Source organism: Saccopteryx bilineata, chromosome 3 (assembly GCF_036850765.1).
Source record: "Saccopteryx bilineata isolate mSacBil1 chromosome 3, mSacBil1_pri_phased_curated, whole genome shotgun sequence".
NCBI lineage: Eukaryota > Metazoa > Chordata > Mammalia > Chiroptera > Emballonuridae > Saccopteryx > Saccopteryx bilineata.
Genome location: NC_089492.1, coordinates 95,850,696 through 95,869,115, shown reverse-complemented (window position 1 = coordinate 95,869,115; position 18,420 = coordinate 95,850,696). Strand labels below are relative to the sequence as shown.

At 41.8% G+C, this 18,420-nt stretch overlaps 1 protein-coding gene across 5 annotated transcripts in view; it reads left to right on the top strand.

Moving 5' to 3' along the window:
- LOC136330321 (putative ATP-dependent RNA helicase DHX57) overlaps positions 1 to 18,420 on the top strand; it is a 64,453-nt gene that overhangs the window by 2,244 nt on the left and 43,789 nt on the right. For all 5 annotated transcript variants that reach the window (XM_066266959.1, XM_066266962.1, XM_066266958.1 and 2 more), the window contains exons 2-5: positions 10,982 to 11,202; positions 14,615 to 14,773; positions 16,211 to 16,396; positions 16,723 to 17,561. In XM_066266959.1, the coding sequence (XP_066123056.1) occupies positions 10,988 to 11,202; positions 14,615 to 14,773; positions 16,211 to 16,396; positions 16,723 to 17,561 (1,399 nt within the window). In that variant the 5' untranslated portion in view covers positions 10,982 to 10,987. The remainder of the gene's footprint in view (positions 1 to 10,981; positions 11,203 to 14,614; positions 14,774 to 16,210; positions 16,397 to 16,722; positions 17,562 to 18,420) is intronic.

The window sequence follows — 18,420 nt, the reverse complement described above, 5'->3', positions numbered from 1 at the left end:
GATAAATAGCTAGCCAGGTGCAGGAAGAGAGAGATTGAGAAAACCTTTTCCTATTTGATGAGCCATTCGCAGGCATTTATCCCTGGTGCCGTGGAAACTACCCCTCCCCTCCTGAAAGCGTGTAATTAATGTATATACCTCAAAACAAAGGAATGGCAAATGAACACTAGAAAATTTAGGAATATTTTTAATATGTAGAACATTTTTGCTATTGTGTTACCTTGTAAGTTTTAATATATAGGAATATTTTTATAAATCCTATGGACAAATGTAAGCTTGCTAATGAATTGTGTCCCATCCTCCTCCCCCTCCCCCCCCCCAACGTGTGTGTGTGTGTGTGTGTGTGTGTGTGTGAGCAAAAGTATATAACCTGCTGCAAGGGCTGTGCCCAACGCACACGATTTGGGTCTGCAGTGCCCTGTGTTAGTCATATGTGGCCAGCATATTAAATAAATCTCCTCCTTTAATAAAACCCTTCAGAATTCATCTGGACTTGGTGTCTCTACGTAAACCCGTGGAAGTGAGGTATGGGTACTTTACAACAGTTGATGGCCTTAGATGATTCTAATATAGAAAGTAATATTCACCTTACAAGATTTGTGGAGGATTAAATATTTTACCTTACCCCTCTTCACTGGTATGTACATCCAGCTACCTTCTACATATCTCCAATTGAGTATCTAAGAGGCATATCCAGTCTGAATTTGTGACTCTCTCCTCCAAATCTGTTTCTCCCCAATATTCCTGTTCTGACCACATGGCACCACTATTCACCCACGTAACCTAAGCCAGAAAATCTTACCATAATTCTAGACACTTCTTTTTCATATCTTTCATCTAATTCATCTACCTTTAATATGTTAATATATACATTAAGAATCTATGACCCCTACAGTCTTAAATGTCAAAAAAAAAAAAAAAAAAAAAGAATCTATGCCCCCTTTCAACTCACTGCTCCCAGTCTAGTTCAACCCACTGTTAATTTTTTTTCTGGCCTGAATAACCACAGTACTAGTTTCCTAACTGGCCTCTTGGTTTCTCCTCATCCTCCTCGCCCCTCCAGAGTCTTTTTATTCTTCACATAGCACTAGAGTAATTGTTTCAAAAAATAAGTAAGTCCTATCCAGCTTTTGTCTCAGCTCTCTAGTGACTTATTATACAGAGAAGGTCCTTGAATAATGTCATTTTTGTTCAACTTTGTTTTGTTAGATAACATTGATGAGATGCTGTAGGAACTTACCACTTATTTATATCAATTAGTGTACAGTAAAATTGGTTCATTACATGTTGTTTTGCTTACAGTAGCAGAACCTATTGACAATGTTAAGTGAGAACTTACTGTGTTTAGAATAAAATTCAAAGTCCTTTCCAGGGCATACATGGCCCTCTCTCCTCTCTAATGTTATCTTCTTTTCTTTTTTTTCTTTTTTTTGTATTTTTCTGAAGCTGGAAACGGGGAGAGACAGTCAGACAGACTCCCGCATGTGCCCGACCGGGATCCACCCGGCACGCCCACCAGGGGCGATGCTCTGCCCCTCCGGGGTGTCGCTCTGCCGCGACCAGAGCCACTTTAGCGCCTGGGGCAGAGGCCAAGGAGCCATCCCCAGCGCCCAGGCCATCTTTGCTCCAATGGAGCCTTGGCTGCGGGAGGGGAAGAGAGAGACAGAGAGGAAGGGGGGGGGGGTGTGGAGAAGCAAGTGGGCGCTTCTCCTATGTGCCCTGGCCGGGAATCGAACCCGGGTCCCCCGCACGCCAGGCCCACGCTCTACCGCTGAGCCAACCGGCCAGGGCCTTCTTTTCTTACTTCACTAATGACCCACCAAACTTCTTACTATTCATGCAGTCCAGTATATTAAAAATGTTCAGGGGCCCTGGCCAGTTGCCTCAATGGTAAAGTGTTGGCCTGGTATGTGGATATCCTGGGCTCAATACCCAGTCAGGGCAAACAGGAAAAGAGACCATCTTCTTCTCCACCCCTCCCCTTTCTCTCTCTCTTTTTCTCTCTGTCTTTCTCTTCCCCTCCTGCAGCCATGGCTTGATTGGTTCAAGTGCATCAGCCCAGATGCTGAGGATGGCTCTGTGGAGCCTCCCACTCAGGTGCTAAAAATAGCTTGATTGCAAGCATGGCCCCAGATGGGCAGAGCATACGCCCCAGACAGGGATTGCTGGGTAGATCCTGGTCAGGGCGCATTTGGGAATCCATCTTTCTATCTCCTCTCCTCTCACTTGGAAAAAGAAGGGGGAAAAATGTTCAGGACTTGACACCTTCATACCAATTATTGCTTCTGCTTAGACTACTCTTTTTACAAATATTTTATGGCTTATTCTCTCAATTTGTTCAGGTGTCTCTTCAAGTATGACCTCAGAGTGGCCTTACCTGACCACTTTGCCTAAAATAACAACCTTAAGATTTTTATTTTTCTGCATAGCACTTACTGATATTATATATCTGTTTATTGTCTGTCTTACCTTCTAGGAGGTAAGCATCTTGAGGCAGCAATTTTTCTTCTTTGCTGTTACAACCCTAGGAACTGACACATAATGAGTGCTCAGAAAATATTTGTGGAATGAATAAATAAATGAATGAATCTCCACTCTCATATCAGTATTTATTCATCCTTCAGTCATTCACTCCACAGTACATATTGAATTCCTTCCCTCTGCCAGGAACTATGTTAGAGGTACAGTGTTAATCAAAATAAACATAATCCTCGTACCTGTTGGCTGTCTGTATGTCTTCTTTCTGCCCATTTTAAAAATAAGATGTTTTGGGCGGTTTTTCTGTCGAGCTGTATGAGTTCTTTATGTATTTTGGATATTAACTCCTTATCAAATATATAATGTGCAAATATGTTCTCTCTTTCAGAAGATTGCCTTTTCATTTTGTTGATGATTTCCTTTGCTGTATAAAATCTTTTTAGTTTAATGTGGTCCCACTTGTTTATATCACCAGACCAGTGTCAAAGAGCTTACAATCTATATTTTCTTCCAGGGGTTTTATGGTTTCAGATCTTATATTTAAATATTTAATCCATTTTGAGTTCATTTTTGTGTATGGTGTAAGATAGTAATCTATTCTTTTGCATGTGATTGTTCATTTTTCCTAGCACTATTTATTAACAAGACTGTCCTTTCCCTCATATATTCTTGGCTCCTTTGTTAATAACTAATTGACCATATATGTGTGGATTTATATTTGGGCTCTCTTTTCTCTTCCATTTATTTATATATCTCTTTTCATGCCAGTACCATAGTGTTTTTATTACTATAGCTTTGTAATATAGTTTAAAATCAGGGCTTATGATAGTTCTTCTTTCTCAAGATTGTTTTGGCTATTTGGAGTCTTTTGTGGTTTCATACAAATATAGGAAATATTCATAAAAACATACAAATTGGTTTTTCTATTTCTGAGAAAAATGACATTGGAATTTTATAAGGTTTGCATTGAATTTGTAGATAGTATGGACATTTTAACAATATTAATTCTTCCAGTCCACGAACACAGAATATCCATATTATTTTTTATACATAAATTTTTATTAATTTTAATGGGTGACATCAATAAATCAGGGTACATATATTCAAAGAAAACATGTCCAGGTTATCTTGTCATTCAATTATGTTGCATACCCATCACCCAAAGTCAGATTGTCCTCTGTCACCTTCTATTTAGTTTTCTTTGTGCCCCTCCCCCTCCCCATTCCGTTCTCCCTCCTTCCCTCACTCCCCATAACCACCACACTCTTGTTCATGTCTCTTAGTCTCGTTTTTATGTCCCACCAATATATGGAATCATGCAGTTCTTGGTTTTTTCTGATTTACTTATTTCAATCCGTATAATGTTATCAAGATCCCACCATTTTGTTGTAGATGATCTGATGTCATCATTTCTTATGGCTGAGTAGTATACCATAGTGTATATGTGCCATATCTTCTTTATCTGGCCATATATATATATATATTTTTTTTTTTTTTTTTAACTGTGATTTTTTTTTTTTTTTTTTTTTTTTTTTTTTTTTATTTTTCTGAAGCTGGAAACGGGGAGAGACAGTCAGACAGACTCCCGCATGCGCCCGACCGGGATCCACCCGGCACGCCCACCAGGGGCCACGATCTGCCCACCAGGGGCCACGCTCTGCCCACCAGGGGGCGATGCTCTGCCCCTCCAGGGCGTCGCTCTGCCGCGACCAGAGCCACTCTAGCGCCTGGGGCAGAGGCCAAGGAGCCATCCCCAGCGCCCGGGCCATCTTTGCTCCAATGGAGCCTTGGCTGCGGGAGGGGAAGAGAGAGACAGAGAGGAAGGAGGAGGTGGGGGTAGAGAAGCAAATGGGCGCTTCTCCTGTGTGCCCTGGCCGGGAATCGAACCCGGGTCCCCCGCATGCCAGGCCGACGCTCTACCGCTGAGCCAACCGGCCAGGGCCTTTACTGTGATTAAAGCCTTTAAGCAAACTCTTGGCCAATACAAGAAGAATCCATAAAGGAGTAGTGTCCTTAACATGTTCACCAAGTCCAAGTTGGCACCAACACCATTCCAAATCCCTGCAAATGCAACTCAACCCCAGTTCAGTCCATTAGGAGCTATCACAAGGAGCAGGAGTCCTGAAAAAGTCCACCTCCAGGAAAAGTCCGCATGGCACTGGAATTGTTGTTACAATTCTATACTTTGCAGCTCACGTCCAAGTCCCAATGATCGCTGCTTCTAGCTGGTAATGATTCAGGTAGACTGGAAAAGCCATCTGCAGCATGTGTGGGGATGGAGCCTCTGTTCTTTGCCTGGAGAGATGAGACCAGGGTGCTTTTCCCTGGAGCTCTGCGACTATGGCGTGGTAAAGAGAACCTTGGGATACACTAAGCTGGGTGGCAAAGGTAGATTCATAATAGAAGTTGGCAAAGGGGAGAGCGAGCTCTAAATTAGGAGTAGGTCCCAGCCTGAAATATGAGTCGCGCATTGAGGTAGGAGGGATAAAGGAAACACTATATATTAAACAAAGCAGCAGAAAATAGGACTGTCAACACCCAGAACAGAGATCTTTGAGGGAAGAATAAAAAACCTGACTATTCAGGCAAGACATAGTTAAGTGGCCCTTTTGCAAATGAGATCAGTTTACCTGCTTCTTGAAGAAATACCCTAGGCTCGTCCACAGTGTCGTAGATGGGGCCGACGGTCCTGGGCACCTTCAGCCTTCAGTGGCAAACTGCAGCTTTCTGGGCAAGGTTAGGTCATAGGTGGCTGGAGCAGGGCTGGAAGATACTGAACCCTCCCTTAGAGGAGCGAGGGGGAAGCCTACCTTCCAGTGTCCCTGTTTCCTCACAGTAGAGGCATGTAAGCCTGGCAGGCTTTAGCTCAATGACCTTCCTTTTCACTATTGAAGCAGGACCCAGATAGATTCCTATGAGACTTCTTTGGGGCATTGGATCCTTTAAGGGCATATCCTAAAAGCTGGTAGTTCCCCTGATCTCTGTTGGGCTTTTTCTGCCTCTTGGTACCTTAAAGGCCATGCTCAGAAGATCTCGCTGAGGGGTTTGAGGATCCCCATCCGCCTATATAAACCTTTTCCATATATCTGGAGCTATTTGGAAAAAGACAAAATAGTGTTATTAGCTGGATCAAATAAAAGAAGGTAGAAGTTTGCAGGAGAAGAAGATCTGGCGTCTCCTGTTTATCTGCATTCCAAAGAAATTTAAAATTTTTTAAGTAAAAAGCATGATATGGTAGACCCGTAGGAGTTCCAGTATATGGCTCCCCCCCTTTTAAATATTTTTAAATTGACCTTAAAATATTTGCTGGGTATGCTTTAATAATACCTTGACTTTAAAGATTTTAAGAAATACCCATAATTCGAAAGGTTTGACAAAATACAGTAAATGCTTTGGCTACATATGCAATCCATATTATTGATAAGGAAACTGAGGCCCAGAGAAGCGAAATGCCCAAGTCTTGTAGTTAAATGATTAGCAAGTCAGGTCTGAAGCTCAAATCTGACTCCTTGTCTCCTACACACTGTCTTCACACTGTTTTACAATTAACAGTGGGATATAAAGATATTGAATAAGAAAAGCATTTTCCTATAATATAAAATTTTACAGTTAGAGAGAACCTTAGAATCTTTTTTCAACATCTTATAGTTTTCAGTTAACAGGTCTTTCACCTCCTTGATTAAATTATTTCCTAGCTATTTTTACTTAAAGTCTATTTTGTCTGATAAGTATAGCTGTCTCTGTTTACATTTGCATGGACTATCTTTTCCCATCCCTTCACTTTCAGTCTATGTGTGTCCTGAAAGCTGAGGCACTTCTGTTGTAGGCAGCATATTGTGTTGGCGGCAGTAGAAACAGCACCAGGTCTTAGACCAGTGGTGTCAGAATGGACCTTGGTTCAGCAACCTCAGTACTCGAGTTCTTTTCTAAAAATTGATTTATTGATTTCGGGAGCAGAGGAAAGAAACCGATTTGTTGTTCCATTTACAAATATTGATCGACATACAACCTATGCAACTAACGACCATTCGACTTTATGACCACAATCGCTAGCCATGACTGCTCCGCATCTGGCAGCGCAAGCGTTGCCCAGTTGGGTGTACGACAGTGCGAACCAGCTTCCCGCAACACTACCATCTCCACATGCACCATTTCAACTGTTATCCCAGACTCAGTACAGCAATTTATGTTTTGTGTCTTGGATATTTTTCATCAAATCCCTCCCAAGCCCTGGCCGGTTGGCTCAGCGGTAGAGCGTCGGCCTGGCGTGCGGGGGACCCGGGTTCGATTCCCGGCCAGGGCACATGGGAGAAGCGCCCATTTGCTTCTCCACCCCGCCCCCCTCCTTCCTCTCTGTCTCTCTCTTCCCCTCCCGCAGCCAAGGCTCCATTGGAGCAAAGATGGCCCGGGCGCTGGGGATGGCTCCTTGGCCTCTGCCCCAGGTGCTAGAGTGGCTCTGGTCATGGCAGAGCGACGCCCTGGAGGGGCAGAGCATCGCCCCCTGGTGGGCAGAGCGTCGCCCCTGGTGGGCGTGCCGGGTGGATCCCGGTCGGGCGCATTCGGGAGTCTTGTCTGTCTCTCCCCGTTTCCAGCTTCAGAAAAATACAAAAAAAAAAAAAAAATCCCTCCCAAGATGTCTACCAAGAGGAAATTGTCTTTGCAAATATTAAACTAGTTGTACTGGTAATGCAGTGTTTTACTTAAACCTGCCGAATATAAAAATAAGTAACAAAATGGTGTAGAGATGATACAAACTGCATAAAATGAACAAAGAAAATTATGATATATAACAATAATGAAAGAAAATTATGATAAAATATGACTTAAAGATTTTTTTTTTTCATTTTTCTGAAGCTGGAAACAGGGATAGACAGTCAGACAGACTCCCGCATGCGCCCGACCAGGATCCACCCGGCACGCCCACCATGGGGCGACGCTCTGCCCACCAGGGGGCGATGCTCTGCCCATCCTGGGCGTCGCCATGTTGCGACCAGAGCCACTCTAGCGCCTGAGGCAGAGGCCACAGAGCCATCCCCAGCGCCCAGGCCATCTTTGCTCCAATGGAGCCTTGGCTGCGGGAGGGGAAGAGAGAGACAGAGAGGAAAGCGCGGCGGAGGGGTGGAGAAGCAAATGGGTGCTTCTCCTGTGTGCCCTGGCTGGGAATCGAACCCGGGTCCTCCGCACGCTAGGCCGATGTTCTACCGCTGAGCCAACCGGCCAGGACTATGACTTAAAGATTTTTATAACATCATTTCACAATACTGTACATATAGCCTACTCAACTTAAGACCAAATCATGTTACGACTGGTCTGTCGGAACCAATTGTGATCGTAAGTCGAGCACTAGCTGTATTTATGCACTCATCGGCTTATTATAGTATGTGCCCTAACCGAAGGTAGAACCTGCAACCTTGGCATATTGGGACAACACTCTAACCAACTGAGCTATCTGCCCAGGTCTGGGTACTTGAGTTCTGGCTAAGAAATAATTCAGAGGCAAGTCTCAAACTATGAGAGAAAGTTTGACAGTCACAAAGAATAAAAGAAGTGAGCTGTAGAAGACATGGACTCAGGAAACAAGTTACAGAGGCAAAAGAAGGGCCCTGGAAGCTTAGGAGAGAGAGGCAAGGAAAACGCTCTCAGGGGAAGGCGTGGGCATACTCTAGAGCAGGGGTAGTCAACCTTTTTATACCTACCGCCCACTTTTGTATCTCTGTTAGTAAAATTTTCTAACCACCCACCAGTTCCACACTAATGGTGATTTATAAAGTAGCGAAGTAACTTTACTTTATAAAATTTATAAAACAGAGTTACAGCAAGTTAAAGCATATAATAATAATTGCTTACCAAGTACTTTATATCAGATTTTTGCTACGTTTGGCAGAATAAATCTTTATAAAACAACTTACTATAGTTAAATCTATCTTTTTACTTATACTTTGGTTGCTCTGCTACCACCCACCATGAAAGCTGGAACGCCCACTAGTGGGTGGTAGGGACCAGGTTGACTACCACTGCTATAGAGGGAGCTGCACTGGGTCCTCCCCCTTGAAGGTAATTATCTAGAGGTCTCAGGGGAGGATCCCAGTAGAATATTCATAAGCTTTTGAGGTGTATCCTTTCAAGTTTCTGGTCTCTACTGATGGTTGGCACCAGGCCAGGGGGTCATTTGTCAGTGCACCTGGTCATGACATCAGCCATGAAGTCCATGTCTGGTTTTTCCTGGGCCTGGAGCTAAAATGCAACGGAGGCCTAGATGGTCTGCAATGGCCCACCCGCATGGCAGTCACATGAGCCCACTCTTTGGCTCCTTGTTTTTATTCCAAGGGGATCTACCATACAATTAGTGACATGCCAGGGGAAGAAAGGTCAAGGGAGGGTCCAAACCTCATGACCAATATGAAAGGTCAGGGCATCTAAACAGCATGATCAGTGATATGTTAGGGAGGCAAGGTTGCCCTGGGGTAGGTCCTTATTTTCCCAATTTAGCCTGTTGCTAGGCACCCAGGGCTTTCTATCCTGGTGACCATCTGTACCTGGCCTATCATCCTTGCTCTGATAATGTCTGTCTAAACTGCCTGCCACGGCCTGGCCAGGTAGTTCAGTTTGTTAGAGCGTCATCCCAATAAACCACGGTTGAAGATTCGATCCCTGGGCAGGGCACATACAAGAATCAACCAAAGAATACATAAATAAGTGACACAACAAATCAAGGTTCCTCTCTTTCTCTCTCTCTCTCTCTCTCTCTCTCTCTCTCTCAAGTCAATTTTAAAAAAAGACTTAATAAAAATAAACTAGCTCCACATTTGGGTCTTGTTTTTTCATCTATTCAGCCACAGTTTTCTTTTTTCCTTTAAAAAAATCATTCATTTATTGATTTTAGAGAGGAAGGGGGAGAAAGAGACAGAAACATTGACCTGTTGCTGCACTCAGCCATGCAGTCAGCCATTGGTGGACTCCTGCATGTACCCAGACCAGGGGTCAAACACATCAGGGCAATGTGCCAACAAACTGCTACCCAGCCAGGGCCTCTCTGTGTCTTTTTACTGGAAAAGTTAGTCTGCTTACATTTGAAGTAATTATTGATAGAGTTCACTATTGCCATTTTATTAATTGTTTCCTCTGTGTTTAATAGGTCTGTTACTCCTTTTTTTCTCTGTCTACCTTTGTGATTTGATGATTTTCTGTAGTATGCTTTTATTCCTTTCTCCTTTTTTTTTTTTTTTTTTCATTTTTCTGAAGCTGGAAACAGGGAGAGACAGTCAGACAGACTCCCGCATGCGCCCGACCGGGATCCACCCGGCACGCCCACCAGGGGCGATGCTCTGCCCACCAGGGGGCGATGCTCTGCCCATCCTGGGCGTCGCCATGTTGCGACCAGAGCCACTCTAGCACCTGAGGCAGAGGCCACAGAGCCATCCCCAGCGCCTGGGCCATCTTTGCTCCAATGGAGCCTTGGCTGCGGGAGGGGAAGAGAGAGACAGAGAGGAAAGCGCGGCAGAGGGGCGGAGAAGCAAATGGGCGCTTCTCCTGTGTGCCCTGGCTGGGAATCGAACCCGGGTCCTCCGCACGCTAGGCCGACGCTCTACCGCTGAGCCAACCGGCCAGGGCCCTTTCTCTTTTTATGTGTGTGTATCTACTATATATTTTTGCCTTGTAGTTTCCATGAGGCTGACCTAAAACATCTTATAATTATAACATTTTATTTTAAGCCAATAACTTACTGTGGATTGCATACACTTTTACTCCCCCCAGGCATAATCTCTGAGCCAGGACTATGTTTTGAAAGTGTATGTGTAAATTTAAAGTTTGTTTATTCAATCTATGAAAATATCTCTACTCAACTAGAACTTTTTAATCTCTATACCAGATCAAACCTAATCAAAATATCGGGTTGGGGCTTAGGCTTGTGTGTTTTGAAACCCCTCCTTGTGTTTCTTTTTTTTTCCTTTTTCCATTGTGGCACTTTAGTTGTTCATTGATTGCTTTCTCATATGTGCCTTGACCGAGGGGCTACAGCAGACCGGGTAACCCCTTGCTCAAGCCAGCGACCTTGGTTCCAAGCTGGTGAGCTTTTTGCTCATACCAGATGAGCCTGCGCTCAAGCTGGCGACCTGGAGGTCTCGAACCTAGGTCCTCTGCATCCCAGTCTGATGCTCTATCTACTGCACCACCACCTGGTCAGGCTCCTTGTGTTTCTGATGCACATTCCTGCTTAAAAAATCTGTGTCGGAGAAACTCACTAAAGATTAATCCTGATGGGGATATATTTGTAAATCTTTTGGGAAGCAAATTATCTATGCCTTTCCTAAACTAGAGCTTTTAAAATATGCATTTTTCTTTATTTCTTTAAAATAGGCTCTATCCATAACTTTGAAAACAAAGAATTACTATACTTTGAAAACAAAGAATGACCTAAAACATCTTATAATTATAACATTTTATGATATCTGTATTACTGTATTACTGATTTTATGATATCTGTATTACTTTTTTCTTGCAGGTGAAAATGAGTTCTTCAGTAAGAAGAAAAGGCAAGCCAGGCAAAGGAAGTGGGAAAGGTTCTTCTAGAGGAGGAAGAGGAGGCAGGAGTCACACTAGTAAACCTCACGGAGGTGGCAGTGGTGGCGGTGGTGGCGGTGGCGGCAATAGAAAGGCCTCCAGTAGAATTTGGGATGATGGCGATGACTTTTGTATCTTCAGTGAATCAAGGCACTCAGCCAGGTATATGTTCTTTGAATGTTCAAATGTGGAAACACTATCAGTTCCTATTCTGAGGGATAACAGATGGCTAAGAGAAGGGGGAAGAAATGCCAAGGAATTCTGGTCAAGTTAATTATTCTTCTTATTTTAAAACTTTGCAGTCCCCCTCTATAAAGTACATTCTAAAGGCATGGTGGCAAATAACAGCGTTTTCTTTTGGGAAGTTCAAAATACAAAGTTATTGCACCTGACACTGTGAATTGAGTGTAATACTTTTATTGTAACTAATGTTACTAGAAAAGTAAATATTGGAAATGGTGAAAGTGATGAAAATATTTTAAGTATTTGTTAGGCTTTATAGGTTGAAGGTCCCAATATGTGACCTCATTGTACTGTCTTTCTAATCGATGAATTGCCTGTTTTCCAACCAAATTGACCAAATAAATCTTCACTGATGTTTCATGTGATGACCAGTGACAGATGTCATATCTAGGTGGCTTCTCTCAACTTTTAAATAATGAGTAAATTCTGATAATTCTAATGAATATTTAATGAAAGTAACAATTTACTACTGTATGCTATGCACGATGTATGTAAAATTGTAATTGTCTCTCAAACTACACTGTGAGCTTTCTACTGGAATTTTTAGAGACTTTAATATTATATACACATACACACTTCTGTGTGAGTTAGCTCTCAACTAAATATTAGTGAGAAAGGAGTATAGGTGAGTGGTAGAGTTTAACTGTGTCATACATGCTTTTTAACTTAAATGATTTCAACTATATGCATTAGGAAAAAAGGAAGAAGAAAAATGACATTTAAGTAGTTTAAACTTGCCACTAAATGAATATGGGCCCATTGTAAGCATGCTGTGGAGAGAAGAACCTGCTCTCTCAGTCATCTCAGTTCCGAGTGCTCCTTGTAGTTTAAGCCTCTGATGCACTGAGTATGTGATTTTAGAGCTTAAATATATGTATTTCATACATAGTGCCTAACATAGCCAAGTGAAAATTTACACAGGATGGCTGGCCCGAAGGCCTCAAAAACAGTGTCAGGAAATAGGTGAGGGAACTGCTTGAAATGAAAGGAGTTTGAAAAAAGGACTAAATGTTATTTTTTAGTAGATATTAACTCAAAAACTCCTTTTTTTTTTTTTTTTCTGAAGCTAGAAACGGGGAGAGACAGACAGACTCCCGCATGCGCCTGACTGGGATCCACCCAGCACGCCCACCAGGGGGCGATGCTCTGCCCCTCCGGAGCGTCGCTCTGTTGCGACCAGAGCCACTCTAGCGCCTGGGGTAGAGGCCAAGGAGCCATCCCCAGTGCCCGGGCCATCTTTGCTCCAATGGAGCCTTGGCTGCAGGAGGGGAAGAGAGAGACAGAGAGGAAGTAGAGGGGGAGGGGTAGAGAAGCAGATGGGCGCTTCTCCTATGTGTCCTGGCCGGGAATCGAACCCGGGACTTCTGCACGCCAGGCCGACGCTCTACCACTGAGCCAACCAGCCAGGGCCTTAACTCAAAAACTCTATAGAGGACATAATTGAGACAATTAGGAACTTTGATTGAACATGGATTATGTATTAGTTGCTATTGTATCAATATAAAATATTTTGTAAGTGGTAATAGTGTTGTGGTTATGTAAGAGTATATCTCTTCTTAGGAAATATTCTGAAGTATTTAACAGTAAATATGATATCTGCAGATTACACTCAGTTGGCTCAGCAATATATGCACGTGCATCTGGAGAGAGGAAGGCAGGGATGTACATAGGCATACATGTGTATGTAGACAAAGGAAGAGAAGTATACAAATGTGTGTGTGCATCTTGTATGGGAAATGTTAAGAACTGGTGAATCTAGGTAAAAAGTGCTTATTTTTTAGTTTTAAATTTTTTCAAAACAAAAAGTTAGTGGAAATGATGGATTTAGTAACATTTCTTTTTAGAAGTTGCAGCTAAGTAGTTCAAAACGTCAATCAACTTACTTTCTCCTTTGCTCCCCGGTTTTACAAGTTTAAAGCGTGTGGTTCTTTCAAAGTCTCAATAATGTGTTCTATTTTAAATACAGAAAGCATTTCTTTCATTTCCCTAGATTTGTGAAAATTTATAATGAAACATGCCAAACCCTCCAAAAAAAGAAAGAAAATAAATTTAGTGAATAAAAATCTAAATTCCAACAATGAAAGATTGATGAAATAAATTCTAGTACATCTATATCTATCTACATATAACCATTTAAAATTGTTATAGGAAAATATTTAATTTTAGGGAATTGCCAACTTTATTTTTTATTTTATTTTATTTTTTAAGAAAGGAGAAAGAGAGAAGGGGGGAGGAGTAGGAAGCATCAACACCCATATGTGCCTTGACCAGGCAAGCCCGGGGTTTCGAACTGGCAACCTCAGTGTTCCAGGTCGACACTTTATCCACTGCACCACCACAGGCCAGGCATCCAACTTTATTTTGATAGGGAAATAAAGCACATTACAGAAAAATACATATGTTGTACAATTTTTAAAAATGTATATGAAAAAGATAATATGAATTAGGGTGACTTGTTTTTTTCTATTCTTTACTTTTCTACAATGAACATGTATTATTTATTATTTTTTTTTTTTTTGTATTTTTCTGAAGTTGGAAACGGGGAGGCAGTCAGACAGACTCTCCCATGCACCTGACTGGGATCCACCCGGCATGCCCACCAGGGGGCGATGCTCCGCCCATCTGGGCATTGCTCTGCCGCAACCAGAACCATTCTAGCGCCTGAGGCAGAGACCATGGAGCCATCCTCAGCGCCTGGGCCAACTTTTGCTCCAATGGAGCCTTTGCTGCAGGAGGGGAAGAGAGAGACAGAGAGGAAGGAGAGAGGGAGGGGTGGAGAAGCAGATGGGCGCTTCTCCTGTGTGTCCTGGCCGGGAATCGAACCCGGGACTCCTGCATGCCAAGCCGACACTCTACCACTGAGCCAACCGGCCAGAGCCATATTATTTTTTTATAATCAGGAAATAGTGATAATTTAGATAAATATATAAAAAATATGCCAAGAATTAACTCATATTAACAAGTAAAATGGAACTCTTGATTGTTTTCAGATTGGCTACCTAAAATAAAATGCAATAAACATTCTATATGCAGACTTCCTTTGAAGATTCTCTGGTGTAGGGGGAGTCATGATAGCATTGCTTTAACAGGGTTTGTGAGTTAGTGAAGCCAGTTGTACTGATTAAGAGTCTGATCAGAGTTTTTTCCAGCAGTTCCAACATAATGAAGTCTGTTAAGAACTGTGGAAAACAGAACCTCTTCACACTTACTGTCATCCTTTTTAAGATACTTGACAATCTGTTTGGTGTTTTGTATATTTGGGAACTCTGAGGAGGGTGTAAAAGTTCTGATTACAGGTAAACGTGTAATTTTGTTCTTGTGTTCTTTGCAGAACTGGCAGCAGTAGTGCAAGAAAAGGAGAGGCACGCCCCCAGTGGAAGCCGAAAGCCAAAGTGCCCTTACAAACCCTCCATATGACGTCTGAGAATCAGGAGAAAGTAAAGGCTCTTCTCCGAGACCTGCAAGAACAAGATGTGGATGCTGGATCTGAGTAAATTGTTTGATTTGAGTAAATTATTATGTAGAGTGAAGTTCCTGTATGTCCTTTGAATACTGTATAAATACTGATCCTGTCCTGGCTATATAACTATAGTAGTTGAAAGTGAGCTAATAGAAATGCAAGAATAATTATTCAGTAACAGTTTTAGAGTAAGTTTGTTTTGTAATATCTGTGTGCAGTAAAACAGATTGCCTTTTTATCTTTTTATCTAGGACAGCACTAATAGGGATTTAGTACTTACTTTGTTGACAACGTTCCAAATAAAACCTTATAGCAAACAAGTAGTGTTGTTCTGGGAGCAGATAAAGAGTTGATTAGATGAAGTCTTAAAGTTACACTACTCATGACCATCTGCCTAAGAGAAACAACTCTTTTGGCTATTTTGTTTTGTGATTTCAGTTGGAGAGGTTAATTCTTTGCACTTGCCAGAATTAAAGTGGTCAGTTATGCGTAGCTCAGTGTCCATCCTATGTAAAGGATAGGTGGTTATGCAGCAAAGCAAAAAATTAGGGCTGGTTTTTATAAATGAGAAGAGAGAGAGAGGATAGCCAAGACTTCTATAATTAAGAATATGGGGCTCTGATCCCTGGCCCAGTGCTCAATTGGTTAGAACATCGTCCAAATATGTCAAGATTGCAGGTTTAATCCTCAGTCTGAGCACATACAAGAATCAGCCAATGAATGCATAAATAAGTGGAACAACAAGTCAATGTTTCTGTCTCTCTCCCTCTCCTCTCTTCACCTCCTTCTCTCTCTGTCCCCCTCCCCTACCTTCCTCTCTCTCTTTTCTCCTCTCTCCCCTTCTCCCCCTTCCTCCCTCCTTTTTTTCTCTCCCTTTTCCCCTCCCTTCCTTCCCCTGTCTCTCTCTAAAATAAATAAATAAACATTAAAAAAAAAAAAGAATTCAGGCTCTGGGGTTAGACTGCCTTAAAATCTAGTGTTAAAATCTCTAGTTGCTGTTTACTGTATTACCTTTGACAATTACTAAATATCTCTAAGTTTTAGTTGGTCATCTGAAAAGTGGAGGTTCTAATTGTATCTGGTTGGGTCATTGAGAAGGTTTTAAAGGAGAGAGTACATATAAAACACTTAACACTTATAATTTCAGAGTACAGTCTTTTTATATCCTTGGTTAAATTTATTCCTAGGTATTTATTCTTTTTGAAGCGATTGTTTATGGTATTGTTTTCTTGGTTTCCCTTTCTGATAGATCATTATTGGTGTTTAAAAATGCAACTGATTTCTGGATATTTATTTTGTATTCTGCTACTTTACTGAATTCATTTATCAGTTTTAGTAGTTTTTTGGTAGACTCTTTGGGGTTCTCTGCCTTTGGCTTTTTCAATTAAATTCTTAGAGTCTTGCTAAGTTTTTCTTTGAAGTAAGTAGAAATTAACATATCATGTATGACAATGTTGCCTCTTCCAGAAGAAGCATCTCTGGGGAGGAGGAAGAGGATGAGCCAGATTGTGATGATGCACAGTTCTGGCTGGCCGGACGAGAGGCTTCCCTTGTTCCTGATGCAGATCCTTTGGAATATGCTGGCTCAGGCCTGGGGGAGCCCCACAATCCAGAACTCACGGTCTCAACATTTGCAGTGCAAAAGCTTTCCAGGTGGTTGCTTTCAGTGTTTATTGGAGTTGGGGGAGAATTCAAGGAAATGGAAAGCATATTTATTGTAAACTCCTGCTTTGAGTACTTTCCTATTGTATAGGTTCCGGAAGTGCCTGACATGCCTAATATTCCCTCTTTTAGGGTAGGGAAATGAAGGAAGGATTAGTGTTATCAGGGGCTCTTTATCAAAATACAGACCCTTCCTAGATATGGCTATAACTTCACATAAGTGTATTTAAGTGAATTTCACTTATGTGGTTTGATATTACTCATTCTTTTTTTTTTTTTTTTTTTTTTTTTTTGTCATCATGGTTTACACTTGGCAGGTATGGTTTCAACACTGAGCGCTGCCAGGCTGCCCTGAGAATCTGTGATGGAAATGTGGGGGCGTCACTAGAACACCTACTCACCCAGTGCTTTTCCGAGACGTTTGCCGAGAGGATGAAGATCCCCAAGGCTGTTGCCCACATCAGCATGGACGAGTGTGTGGAGCAGCGACAGGAGGAGGCTTTTGCTCTAAAGTCAATCTGCGGGGAGAAATTCATAGAAAGAATTCAGAACAGAGTCTGGACCATTGGATTAGAACTGGACTATTTGACAAGTAAATTCTGCAAATCCAAGCAAAAAGAAAGTACCAAAAATATACCAGAGACTTCACTTGAAATCTGTAAATTTTACCTCAAAGGAAGTTGTAAATTTGGATCAAAATGCAAATTCAAACATGAAGTGCCCCCAAATCAAATTGTTGGACGAATAGAAAGAAGTGTAGATGATTCTCATCTTCATGCTAATGAAGATGCATCTTTTTTATATGAACTTGAAATTCGATTTTCTAAAGACCACAAATATCCCTACGAAGCTCCCCTTGTGGCATTTTATTCCACCAATGAGAATCTACCTCTGGCTTGTCGTTTACATATTTCTGAGTTCCTTTATAGCAAGGCCTTGACGTTTGCAGAAACTTCAGAACCTGTTGTATATTCTCTGATTACCCTTTTAGAGGAAGAATCAGAAATAATCAGTTTACTAACAAATACCCATCACAAGTACAGTGTCCCTCCAGTGAACTTTCTGCCACTATCCTCCGGGACCAGAATAACTAATCCTGTCTGTCGTAAACCAGTGATTCCAAATAATTCTTTTGTCTCAAGTCAAATTCCAGAAGGTATGTGAGGCATTGATCAAATGGAGGGTGTTTCGGGATGGGGGTCGGGGGCATTCAGAATGACAGATTAAAGAAGTAAGTGGTAATGAGGGCTGATCTAGGGTCTCCCAGTGATCTTAGGCAAGTCATTCTTCTCAGTCCATGGGCAAAAAGGAAGGAGAATCCCCTAAACTACGGCCTGACTTTAATTGGAAGGCCTAATTTTGTCATTGTGATTGGGGTTCCTGAATTGAAAGTTTCAAGTAATATGTAAGTTTACTCTAGCAGCTGAAGTTTGGAAGAAACTTAGGGCATCTTCTCAGAAAACCTGTTTCATTTAATGCATTTGGCTTTACTTATTTATTTCTGATAACTTTATATGGAATTACTTTTGAATGAGTTTTTAGCGATACTTCTCTTTCTAAACTACTAGTCATACCTTCTTGCTTTTAATACACTAGACTCTGAAAATTCATTGGAGTAGGGCCATCTTTGCGAATCCCTTAATCCTCAAATGAAAAATGTTTGTTCAGGCTTCTGGCTTTATCCAGACCCTGGTTTGCTGTACGAGTCACACCACAAATAAATCCCCCTTTAGCTCATCAAAAAATTCTCTTGTTTGTTGCTGTCTTTCTTTCAGAGCAGTAAGTTTTCATTGTTTCACAAGAGTTCCCAGGTAAACATCAGAAAACAGAGAACATGATGTTGCACTGAGATGAGAGACTGGACAGTTGTCTGGGTTCACTCACTCGCCACGTGACTTGCTCTCAATATCAGCTTCTAGCACTGGGATTTAAATGTATTCCTCAGGCAATGAGAAATTGTGGGTTGTGGGCTTTTTAGAAAATAAGTTATATTAAGATATAATTTACACACCATA